The sequence below is a fragment of the Nomascus leucogenys genome, chromosome 20 (genome assembly GCF_006542625.1).
Source record: "Nomascus leucogenys isolate Asia chromosome 20, Asia_NLE_v1, whole genome shotgun sequence".
Classification (NCBI taxonomy): Eukaryota; Metazoa; Chordata; class Mammalia; order Primates; family Hylobatidae; genus Nomascus; species Nomascus leucogenys.
Genome location: NC_044400.1, coordinates 11043822 through 11056663, shown reverse-complemented (window position 1 = coordinate 11056663; position 12842 = coordinate 11043822). Strand labels below are relative to the sequence as shown.

General features: G+C 36.8%; 1 protein-coding gene across 1 annotated transcript in view; it reads right to left on the bottom strand.

Moving 5' to 3' along the window:
• LRP1B (LDL receptor related protein 1B) overlaps positions 1-12842 on the bottom strand; it is a 1933392-nt gene that overhangs the window by 756256 nt on the left and 1164294 nt on the right. The window contains exon 18 of the mRNA XM_003267617.4: positions 12699-12815. Within this exon, the coding sequence (XP_003267665.2) occupies positions 12699-12815 (117 nt within the window). The remainder of the gene's footprint in view (positions 1-12698; positions 12816-12842) is intronic.

Genomic DNA, 12842 nt, shown 5'->3' with positions numbered 1-12842 from the left:
TTTTTGCAGTGGTTGGTACTGGTTGTTCCTTTCCATGTTTAGTGCTTCCTTCAGGAGCTCTTGTAGTGCAAGCCTAGTGGTGACAAAATCACTCAGCATTTGCTTGTCTGTAAAGGATTTTATTTCTCCTTCACTTATGAAGCTTAGTTTGGCTGGATATGAAATTCTGGGTTGAAAATTCTTTTCTTTAAGAATGTTGAATATTGGCCCCCACTCTCTTCTGGCTTGTAGAGTTTCTGCCGAGAGATCAGCTGTTAGTCTGATGGGCTTCCCTTTGTGGGTAACCCGACCTTTCTCTCTGGCTGCCCTTAACATTTTTTCCTTCATTTCAACTTTGGTGAATCTGACAATGTGTCTTGGAGTTGCTCTTCTCGAAGAGTATCTTTGTGGCATTCTCTGTATTTCCTGAATTTGAATGTTGGCCTGCCTTGCTAGGTTGGGGAAGTTCTCCTGGATAGTATCCTGCAGAGTGTTTTCCAACTTGGTTCCATTCTCCCCCTCACTTTCAGGTACACCAATGAGACATAGATTTGGTCTTTTCACATAGTCACATATTTCTTGGAGGCTTTGCTCATTTCTTTTTACTCTTTTTTCCCTAAACTTCTCTTCTCACTTCATTTCATTCATTTGATCTTCAATCACTGATACCCTTTCTTCCATTTGATCGAATTGGCTACTGAAGCTTGTGCATTTGTCACTTAATTCTCGTGCCATGGTTTTCAGCTCCATCAGGTCATTTAAGGACTTCTCTACACCAGTTATTCTAGTCAGCCATTCGTCTAATCTTTTTTCAAGGTTTGTAGCTTCTTTGCGATGGGTTCGAACTTCCTCCTTTAGCTCAGAGAAGTTTGATCATCTGAAGCCTTCTTCTTATAACTTGTCAAAGTCATTCTCCGTCCAGCTTTGTTCTGTTGCTGGCAAGGAGCTGCGTTCCTCAGTTGGAAATGCAGAAATCATCTGTCTTCTGTGTCGCTCCCACTGGGAGCTGTAGATTGGAGTTGTTCCTATTTGGCCATCTTGGAACCTCCCCAGGATCACCCAAGTTTTCCAGTTTTCTTTTAACTTTTTGTTTTGTTTGGTTTTTTTTAGAGACAGTCTTGCTCTGTTGCCCAAGCTGGAGTGTAATGGCACACTCCTGGCTCACTGCAGCCTGGATGTCCTGGGTTCAGGTGATCCTCCCATCCCACTCTCCCTAGTAGCGGGGACTACAGGCATATACCACCACATCCTGCTAATTTTTAGTTTTTGTTTAGAGACAGAGTTTCACCTTGTTGCCCAGGCTGGTCTCAAACTCCTGGGCTCAAGGGATCTGCCAGCTTTGGTCCCCCAATGCCTCAGCAACATTACAGGCATGAGCCACCGTGCTCAGCCTCTAAATTGATTGTTTGCTTATTGAAACAATTATGATATTTTTTGTGCTAATAACCTTAACCAACAAACATCCTTCAAAAGAAAAAATCAATGTAGTCTTTGCAGACATAATGTTAAGGATCTCAGTATGAGATCATCCTGGATTAAAGGTGGGCTTTAAAAAACTGGTGTCTTTCTAAGAGAAAGGAGAGGATGCTGTGACAGAGACATGGGGAAGAAGATCACAAAGATGGAGGCAGAGGTTGAAGTTATGTTGCCCCAAGCCAAGAAATGCCAATAGCCACCCGAAGCTGAAAAAAGCAAGCAAGGACTTTTTTCTAGAGCCTTTGGAGGAAGCCCTGTTGACACCTTGATTTTGGACTTTTGGCCTCCAGAACTGTGCAAGAATAAATTTCTGTTGTTGTTTTAAGCCATCATGTTTGCAATAATTTCTTGTGGTAGTCTTAAAAAATTCTAATTGGTAGAAAATGTTAAAACCACAGTTTACATTCTCTGATCTTCTTTTAAGATAAGAATCAAGGCCAGGCGTGGTGTCTCAGGCCTGTAATCCCAGCACTTTGGGAGGTGGGCAGATCATGATGAGGTCAGGAGATCAAGACCATCCTTGCTAACACAGTGAAACCCCTTCTCTACTAAAACTACAAAAAATTAGCCAGGCATGGTGGCAGGTGCCTGTAGTCTCAGCTACTCAGGAGGCTGAGGCAGGAGAATGGCGTGAACCCAAGAGATGGAGTTTGCAGTGAGCCGAGATGGCGCCACTGCACTCCAGGCTGGGCGACAGAGAGAGACTCCGTCTCCAAAAAAAAAAAAAAAAAATATATATATATATATATATATAAATATATAAACATATATATATATAAATATATAAAAACATATATATAAATATATATAAACATATATATATATAAATATATATATAAAAAAATATATATATGAATCACATGAGATTATTTTTCTGAAAATACAGATTCCTGGACTCCATCCAAGACCTACTGAATGAAAATCTTTGAGGGAGGCAGGTAGGAGCCTTGGAATCTTTATCAGCAATAAGCACTGCAAGCGACTCATATCCTCAAGCAAGAAATTGGGGAAATGCTGAGTTAGAACAAGAAATTAAAAGCCATTTTTAATAATTTCTGCCTATGGCTTTGAAAATATCCCTCTAGGCTTTGTTTAACCTCCCACTTTTCTGCAGACTGGGCTTTATTAGGTATTTACAAAACAGGGAACTGCAAACAAAGAAAGATGCAAAATAATGCCACATGCGTGTAAGAATAACAAGAAGACAACTTGGCAGAAGCTTCCATACCACTTCTAAATTAAAAATTAAGTAAGCTAAAATATAAAAGTATGGAACAAGGAAATAAACAGAATAAGGAAGTCTGGGATGCAACGAATAAATCTACAGGACATAGGCAGGAAAAGGAGCTTTTCAGTTTCTTCAGTATCTACCTTTTAAATAAAAAATAATTATCATCAGAAGGGAAAGCAGAGAGCAAATAGGTTTGAAAGAAAATTAAAACTCCAAACCAGAGAATGGAGAAAAATAGAGCGTCTAATTGCTAAAATATGCGTTTATCTTCCTATGGAGACAACTTATCAAAGAAGTAATGAAACATCAAGCATCTTTGATGTTCTCAGAGTATTGACAGTAATTGTGGAATTAATGGGAGTTAGGAAACATGAAGAAAAATGGGAAAAAATGCAAATAATATTGTACCACCTCCCAAACTGAGAGAAAACTTGAAAATTATGGGGAGTGAAGTTTATGTAAGTTTCTGACAATTTTAAGATACACTTGTTAAAACAATAGTTTGTCAGTATTTATAATGATAATATTTGATCATGACTCCGAAACTGAGAGAAAATTTGGAAACTAGAGAGAGGTGAAGTTTATGTAAATTTCTGACAATAATTCTGAGATTAACTTGTTAGAACAATAGTTTGTCAGTATTTATAATGATACTATTTAGTCATAAATGAAATAAAAATATATTATGCCAGAATAAATTTTTTGCTGATGCAGTTTTTTGATACATATATATCTATATATATACAATACATATATGTAAATACATATATAATATATATTTACATATGTAACATGTTTAGGGCATTTTCATATATGTTTTCATTAAATATATTTCATTATATATATATTTCTAAACACAGTACTGTATTTTTAGCAACATTTTTGAGAAATTCTTTCACAATAAATTAAAATATCGTACATGCAATATAACAGCAAATTAGGTAGAAGAGTAGTTGATTCATAACTATATCTACAGAACTCTAATTATTAGGTCAGTTTTTCCCAGAAGAATGCTTTTAATTGCTCTCTAAAAAGCTCATGCCTTTGTTACTATGATTTGGTTAAAGCTTTAAAAGTTATGCTTATCCAATGTTTGAATTTATACAAAACTAGAAGACATCATTACTATGATGGATGATGGATTCAAACTGCAAAATTGCAAAAAAGTTAAAAATTGTAGGAGGATGCTGGGTTACAGAGGACCTCACCCATGTACATATTTTGAAATGTATGGATAAGGGAGAATCAGAAGACTATCAAAATAAAACCTAAGAGAACTTTTGAAATGTAAACATTGGAAATATCCCTAAAAAGCAAACTGGTTTATAAGAAATTAGGCATGTTAACTGACTGAGAACTCAACATGTCAGTTACACGATAAGGCTGTCATCCAAGATTACTTTAAAAGAAACCTAGAAGCCAAATAACTAAAGGTAAAAAGCCCAGTATGATCTGTTGTAAAAATACCAAATTTCTACAACATGAACTTCTTACATTTTAAAACTTGTGGTAAAAATACGTAACATAAAATTTACCATCTTAACCATTTTAAGTATATAGTTCAGTAACATTAACTATATTCATATATTTCTGCAGAAGATCTCCAAAAATTTTTCAACTTGCATACTTGAAATTCTATACACATTGAATACTAATCTCTCATTTTAGGCCATTAATTTTAATAAGATTATTAAAATTCAAGCGAATGAATAGCAGGGCAATTGGTAAGAAAAGCCCCTACAAACATAGTCATGTAAGAAAAAGCTGAAGGAAGTGGTATGTTTAACCTGTAAATCAGCAGAATTGCTTGGACATGATGGTGTCTTTAGTTATCTTAAGAGTCAGACTGTGGACAAAGTTATTGATTCCATGTAGCTTCAGATGACGGAACAAATATCAGTGGGTAGAATCCTTAGGAAGGCAGATCTTAGCTCCATGAAGAAAGAATCATCTGACAATTGCTTACTGCGCAACAGTAGAATTAATTACCCTCTGAAATGTTGAGTTCTTTGTTTCTGAAAATATTTAAACAGTGAGTAGGTAAGCACTTCTGGGAACAGTTTTAGAAGAATTCCTATACTAATTCTATACTATATTAATAATATACTATATTCCTATACTAATATTCCAATTCTTATATTGGATAAGAGATTAAGTTACAAAGCATTTTATTCAACTACAAAAGTCTCTAATTCTGTGAGAAGAAGCAACTAGGAGTGAATGGGACTGATATCCAACTGAAATCTACTAACACATTCTGCAACTTTGCACACAAAATTTTCAGTGCTTCAATCTCCTTATTTATAATGTGAAAACTGAAATAACTTTAATTATTCTTTCTAAATGTTCATATATTGAATAAACAGGTATATGTTTGTACTAGTAGGTATGTGCAAACCTGCTTTAACAAGAGATTAGAAGGGAGAAAGGAAGAAGGAAGAGAGACAGAGAAACAAAATGAGTCAGTCAAAAACAAAAGCATGTAATAGTGAGATTCTTTCACCATGGCCCTGGCCCACTTAGATCCAATACTAAGGACAAGGAGACACCAAGTATCCCCACATTCTACAGAGAGAAACCGATATTTGGAACCATTTCATATAATAGGGGAGTACTGCACAAGTCAAGTCAACCTTCTGGAGAGACCAGTGGACCAACCTGTGGAGAGATCCCCAAATGCAAGAGAAGGACAGACTCCATTGAAATTGTGTGGGTGCCTGAGAAGGCACTGAAGAGATGTTTTTTTCCGCAAGTGTTCTGGCCCTTTTACCTGTGTCTAGAGAAGAACAAAGAACTGGAGAGTGATCGCAGGCCCAAGGGATAGGCCATTAAGAGAGCAGCCTGCTCACAACATTTGAGAAACAAAAATAAAAAAAGTGGACCTAGCAAAGACAGCAAACCTTTTCTTGTCACATCAGTAATGCAACCAAAAGGGCAGCCCACCAAGCAAGGGGATTCTAGCAACTTAAGGCTATGAGACATACGTCCTGTGGTGGGAATGAGAAGTCATGGGGAATAAAAGAGACCTAGATCTAGATATGCAGGGAACCCTGAAGAAGGGAAAAGAAGAGAGAAGAAATGAGAAGGAGGAAGTTCGGGGAATCCTAAAGAGGGATGAGACTCAAACCTCTCTGAAGATCTCACACAGAAGCCTCTCAATAGAGTTGCATCTCTCAGGTGTCAGAGGATTGTGAAATTTAGAGCAGCAGAAAGGAAGTTTCCTCTAGATCCGCTTGAAAAGATGTTACTCATTTCCTCCATGTCTCCTCTCTGCCCGAAGAGCTAAAGTTACATGAGAGACAAGTAGGGAGTAACAAAGCAGGACATATTTTCCTCCCCATTTTTAGAACCTGAAGTCTGGCCAGCAATGAGGGAGGAGAAAGCTTTGACTAAGATATAATATTGGTGTTTCAAAATGGGTTGGAACAAGTTATAGAAACTAAAAGTTACCAGACTCATTGTGTGGTGCAAAGATATTATTAAGGAATGGCAAAGGAGTTGAAAGCAGTGCTGGACAATAATTATATTTCATGTCAATATTTCACTGGATTACTACTCCTCGTTATATGGTTACACACATATGCAGGTTTTTTCTTAGAAAATAAAAAGTATTATACTTAATCAGGAACTTTGCTTTTCTAATAATCTTGTGTAAAGTATCTTAGATACAACTTACCACTGATTTAACTGGGTAAAAATTCCATTTTGAGAGCTGAAATTCTTCCTTATTTCCCTATTTTTCTTTCTATTTACTTACGTATTATTTTTTTGAGGCTGGGTCTCACTCTGGTTGTCCCAGGCTGGAGTGCATCATGGCTCACTGCAGCCTCAACCTCCTGGGCTCAAGTGATCGTCCCACCTTAGCCTCCCAAGTAACTGGGACTACAGGCATCCATCACCACCCCTGGCTAATATTTTTGTATTTTTTGTAGAGTTGGGATCTGGCCATGTTTCTCAGGCTGGTCTGGAACTCCTGGGCTCAAGTGATCCACCTGCATCAGCCTGCCAAAATGCTGAGATTACAGGCATGAGCCACCATGCCCACCTACTCTTCTCTTCCTCTCTTCTTCTCTCTTCTCCTCTCCTGTCCTGTCCTTTCCTCTCCTCTCCCTACCCCCTCTTCTACGATCCTCTCTTTTCTCTTTTCTTGTAATTTTGTAAGATAACAAGATTACAAGAGCATTTACAAGTAAGATCACAAGTACATGAGACAAAATCCTACTATCTACATGGTTTTAAAAGATCAATATCCATAAAATTGAGTAATGTTAACTTTGCAAACTTCAGTAGATTTTTATTTCTACTCCATTGAACTATCATTTTTTTCTTTTTTTTTTTTTTTTTTTTTTTTTTTTTTTTTTTTTTTGAGATGGAGTCTCACTCTTGTTGCCCAGGCTGGAGTGCAGCGGCACGATCTTGGCTCATTGCAACCTCCACCTCCCGGGTTCAAGCTATTCTCCTGCCTCAGCCTCCTGAGTAGCTGGGATTACAGGCATGCATCACCACGTCCCACTAAATTTTGCTGTTTTTAGTAGAGATGGGGTTTCACCACGTTTGCCAGGTTGGTCTCAAACTCCTGACCTCAAGTGGTTCACCTACCTCAGCCTCCCAAAGTACTGGGATTACAGGTGTGAGCCACCACACCCAGCCTGAACTACCTTTCAATCTGCTAACAAACTTTAGGTAATTTCCAAAGTTGAAGGCTTCTAACGAATTAGGTACTACCAACTTACATTAAGGTACATTTATTAAAACATAATAAATATAAACTATAATGAGATATTTGGAAGACAGAACAAGCCAAAGATTGTTAAAGTTTAAAATGAACAACCATACTTGACTATAAATTGTCTAAAGGACAAAACATGTCATTGTTTGAAACATTATCATGTTTAATCATGAAATGTCCTTATATTTAATGTAGTAATTTGAGGATGGTGATATGGCTTGGCTCGTCCCCACCCAAATCTCATCTTGAATTCCCACGTGTTGTGAAAGGGACCCAGTGGGAGGTAATTGAAACACGGGGGCAGGTCTTTGCTGTGCTGTTCTCATTACAACGAATAAGTCTCATGAGATCTGAGGTATCATTAGGGGTAGTTTCCCTGCCCAATCTCTCTCTTTGTCTTGTGCCACCCACATAAGATATGACTTGCTCCTCCTTGCCTTCCATCATGATTGTGAGGCTTCTGTAAATTCAGTTAAACCTCTTTCTTTTGTAAATTGTCCAGTCTATGGTATGTCTTCACCAGCAGCGTGAAAATGGACTAATACATATGGGAAGGAAATTTGCAAGGATAATTGTTCCAACTTAAGTTAGTTTTGCATATATAAACATTCTTATGTTACATAAGTGCACAGGTGATAAAATCAAATACACATGGCACAAGGATCAGCATTAATGGAGAATTTGTTATTAGGGTGGTGCAACAGTAATTGCGTTTTTTTGTTGTTGTTCTCCATACTGGTAAAAACGGTAATTACTTTTGCACCGACCTAATAGAAATATAAATTCTTGGGCCCCACCTGAGACTGACTGGATCAGAGAATCTGGAAATGGGGCCCAGCACTCTGTTTTTTAACAAGCTCCTCAAAAGACTCTGACGTACGTCTTGAGTTTTCAAATTTGATCACACATTTCACCATTAGGGAAGCATTAAAAATACTAATTATTGGGTCCCACTCCTAGAGATTCTATTTAATTACTCTGGAGGGAGTTATGGGCAGGTGATTTTAAAGTTCCCCTGGTAATTATTTTATTGACAACTTAAGTTGAGAACCAAAGTTAGTCTTATCCTTGAAATTAAATTGACCGACCAATTTCTTGACACAAGGTCCACTTTCAACACAGGCTTCACAATTTGAATATGTCTTCTCTTGTCTGCATCATCAATTTACAAATTCTTCTTTCCACATGGGAAGACTACTAAAAAAGTTAAACAACTGCTTAAAGATTAAAGCTGAATCCTCAGAGGGCCTTCCCAATTAATGTAAATGTGCGCCCACATATAATCTCAACTTAAAATGTGCAATTAACTTGTAAAGGCAAATGCAAGTAAAATAAATTAGGTTTGAAAATAGATGCTAGTAAATTCCAGTGAAAACCTGACCCTCAGTTGCAGCACCTTCAACTCCTAATTACCAGCAGAAACATTTCTAATCATAGGCTTTGCATGTTTTTAAATCCAAATTTTAATATTATTTTTAATGTGTAACAGTAGCCATAAACCCAGCAGAGATTGTTCGTGAGGCTGAAATGTAAAAACAAAAAAAATGATTGCAGCATCTTCCGGTAGGATGAAACCTTTGGGAATCTGGGCTATTCCAATGACAAAAGCAAAATATGGCCAGTATGAATTTTATAATAAAACTAGAAATGAGTTGAATCTATATTTATTTATAGTATAGTGTCAAATAGGGTGAGTGCTTTTTAAAAAGTTACACTCCTTGTCATTTTGTATGCAGTGCAGGAATAATTTCTATTGCAGAGATCTGTGCCATTCTTTCTTATAATAACTTTAACAGTGAAATTGTGCCTACTAGACTTCATCAGCTTCTGTTCTGATGTAAATTTTGATTTTAAATAACAATCTGAAAGGTAAATGTGTGTTACTGAAGAGAGAAACATGTTTGAGTAAAACACGTTTCCTTGGTTGTAAAGAAGAAATGGTACTGATACTAACCCATGCTGGTAGTTTACTGATGCTCTGTAAAATCTGGCTATATTTCAGAACCAAACTGTCTAGCTGCTAAATCGTTACAATGTGTTCATATCCAGCTGTGTGCTGCAGGCTTCTTGTACCAGCTTTTGAGAGCCTATTTTTATTGTTATTTTTTGAGATAGAGTCTCACTCTGCCACCCAGGCTGGAGTGGAGTGGCACAATCTCAGCTCACTGCAATCTCTGCCTCCCAGGTTCAAGCAATCCTCCCACCTCAGCCTCTCGAGTAGCTGGGATTACAGGCATGTGCCACCACGCCGGCTAATTTTTGTACGTTTAGTAGAGGTGGGGTTCTATCATGTTAGCCAGGCTAGTCTCCAACTCCTAGTCTCAAGTGATCTGCTCATCTTGGCCTCCCAAAGTGCTGGAATTACAGGCATGAACCACCACACCTGGTCGTGAGAGCCTATTTTTAAATTTTCACTGATTCTGTTTGCCAGCTGTAAGGCACGTGGCATTATTTTTTTTAAAAAATAATTTTTATGAATTTACAATTAAACAAATAATGTTTAAGACAAAGGTAATATATACCTGAGACTTCTAATTTTCTGATAATTTTACTACATTGCTCTTGAAGTTATTTGTGTCAGCTGTATCTGAATAGTGGAAATAATACATACTAGTGTGTTACTGCATATCATCCTAATTCCACATTCAGAGAATCATGCTGGCAACTTGATATTGGCCATGGTGGGAGTACAGCACACAAATAGGCAAACAATACATCAGGGTTCCTCCTCACCAGGAAATGTTAAAACATTTACCAACACAACAAGGAATGAAACCTACTATAAGTGTACGTGCATTTAAATCAGACAGTCATTGAAGTATAATGGCATTATCTGCACCCCACGCAAGGATCACAAAACAAAGTCAGCCTAAAATGGTTGGATTCTAGTTGTAAGCATGCCTGGATTAATAGTCTGGTCCCGCTATTTATTAGCTTTGTGACCTCAAGCAGGTTTCTAAAAGTCTCTAAGTTTCAATTCCTTTATCTGGACCATAAAATGTTCTTCGTAGATTTGTTGTTATAAAAATTTAACAGAAAAATATGTGTCTGGCAGCCCTCCCAACCCTTCGTCGCCTCACCTCATAAAAGATATACAAGTTTGCTGGTATAGTTATTTAGATTATTATATAAAATTTTAGGTATTTTCCTCCTTTGATTCAAGTAAATTATTATTAAAATAAAGAAACAGGTCTTGCCCTAGGCCTATTAAAAAAAAGAAAAAAAGAGAAAATCAGATCAAAGACCTAATAGAAGTTCTTTAATGAGCTCATGCTTTATTTTCCTAATGGTTTTCATGACATTTCTTATCTGAATTGAGACTGTGATTCCAGGGCCTCTCTGTATTTAATGTTATTAGATTGCTCATTACCTTTTTGGTATTCTCTGAATGAGTATGCTCACTGTGGAAAGGAATCAAGTTTTCTAAAATACAGAGCAACTAAGCAGCAGACGCAGCCAGATTTAGGACCACACCATTAGTCTGGATAGTGGAAAAGAGAGAGAATACACTGCTCAACCCACTTTATTGGTCAGGCTCCAGATATTCTATTATATACGTAAAATATGCTATTGTCTATTGTGTGGTTCTCTAGTGCTTTCTTCCATACCACTGCTGTTGCCTTCTTTACTATGTCAATTACCACCACTTACTTTATCTATACTTTATTCAGAGGTTATATGCTCAGATGTTTACAGGGACACAATAGTCTAGCATAAGAAAATTTTAGGTAAGCATCCTCCAAATACAGGCATTGAAATTGAGACGTTAACACCATGGAAAACAGTATAGAGTTTCCTCAAAGAACTAAAAGTAGAACTACCATTTGATCCAGCAATCCCAGCACTGGGTATCTACCCAAAAGAACGGAAGTCATTGTGTGAAAAAGACACACGCATACACATGTTTAGAGCAGCACAACTTGCAATTGCAAAGATACTGAACCAAACTTAGTGCCCATTCAACCAATGCTTGGATAAAGAAAATGTGGTACATATACACCATGGAATACTACTCAGCCATAGAAAGGAATAAAATTATGTCTTTTTCAGCAACTTGGATGGAGCTGGAGGCCATTATATTAAGTGAAGTAACTCAGGAATGGAAAACCAAATATTGTTTTCTTATCACTTATAAGTGGGAGCTAAGCTATGAGGACGCAAAGGCGTAAGAGCAATGTAATAGACTGTGGGCATTTGGTGGGGGGAAAGCTGTAAAGGGGGTAGAGGATAAAAGACTACATATTGAGTACAGTGTACCCTGCTCGGGTGATGAGTGCACTAAAATCTTAGAAATCACCATTAAAGAACTTATCCATATAACCAAAAACCACCTGTACCCCCCAAAACTATTGGAATTTAAAAAAAGAAAAAAATAAACGGAAGGGCTAAAAAAACCTTATTTTTCTACTATTAAAATGTGTTAAATTATTAAAATGTATACTTATTGCATTATATTTTAATAAATATGCTATACATGTCTAAATTATGGGTAAAGTTTTCCCATAGTAATTTTAAAAAAATCTATTGCCATGACTGAAATAAAGCACAAGTCTTAGAAAGCCTGGTTCATTCTGTTACTGTGTTTCAGTGGACATTATTGAGACAAATGATAACGAAACATACTGATGCATGAGTACAATGACAGTAATTAAATTTGCAACTTCATATGACAATACATTTTTACTAGTTTCAAAAGTAAGAGAATCTGTTGAAAGTGGGAATTTTGCCATCAACAAAAATATGATCTTAAACTAATACAGAGTTTGCCAGTCAGAATCATATGACTCTACAGAAATGAAAACAATGATTTACCAATTATGTAATCTCAGTCTGAATCCTTTATTCTTCCCAGAAGATAACATATACATGCCAATAAGAAACATGTCCTCCTCCCTCACCCCAAATGTTACTCCATGAACTCTTCTCTTTGACAAGTTTAATCACTATAGACATAAGAGTAATAATGCTTATGAACATTTGAGAATAATGAACATTTGAGAATGTCCTGTTAGCCTTGTAATAACCACTTCCTGCTAAAATCTGCAATGTTTAGATCCATTTATTTTAGCTGAGAATATTGTTTCTACCCCACAAATAGGAATTATTCAGAAGTTATCATTAAAGTGCACAATCAGGTCTAAAAGTTTGTAACAAAAATGACATACCTTCTGCCTCTTTTACCTGTATTCACAAAGAAATAAATAGCCCTTTAAGGAGGGTGTAGTGATAGGATATCCTATCTGACACAATCTCTGATAACAATATGTTTCACTCACAACTTACCACAAGATGCCATTTCATCTGCCTGGTCACCACAGTCGTCTTCCCTGTCACACAGCCATGCTCTGGGAATGCAACGCCCATTTCCGCAAGAAAACTGGTCTACCTGGCATGTTCTGGCTGTGATGATCAATTAATATATAAAAA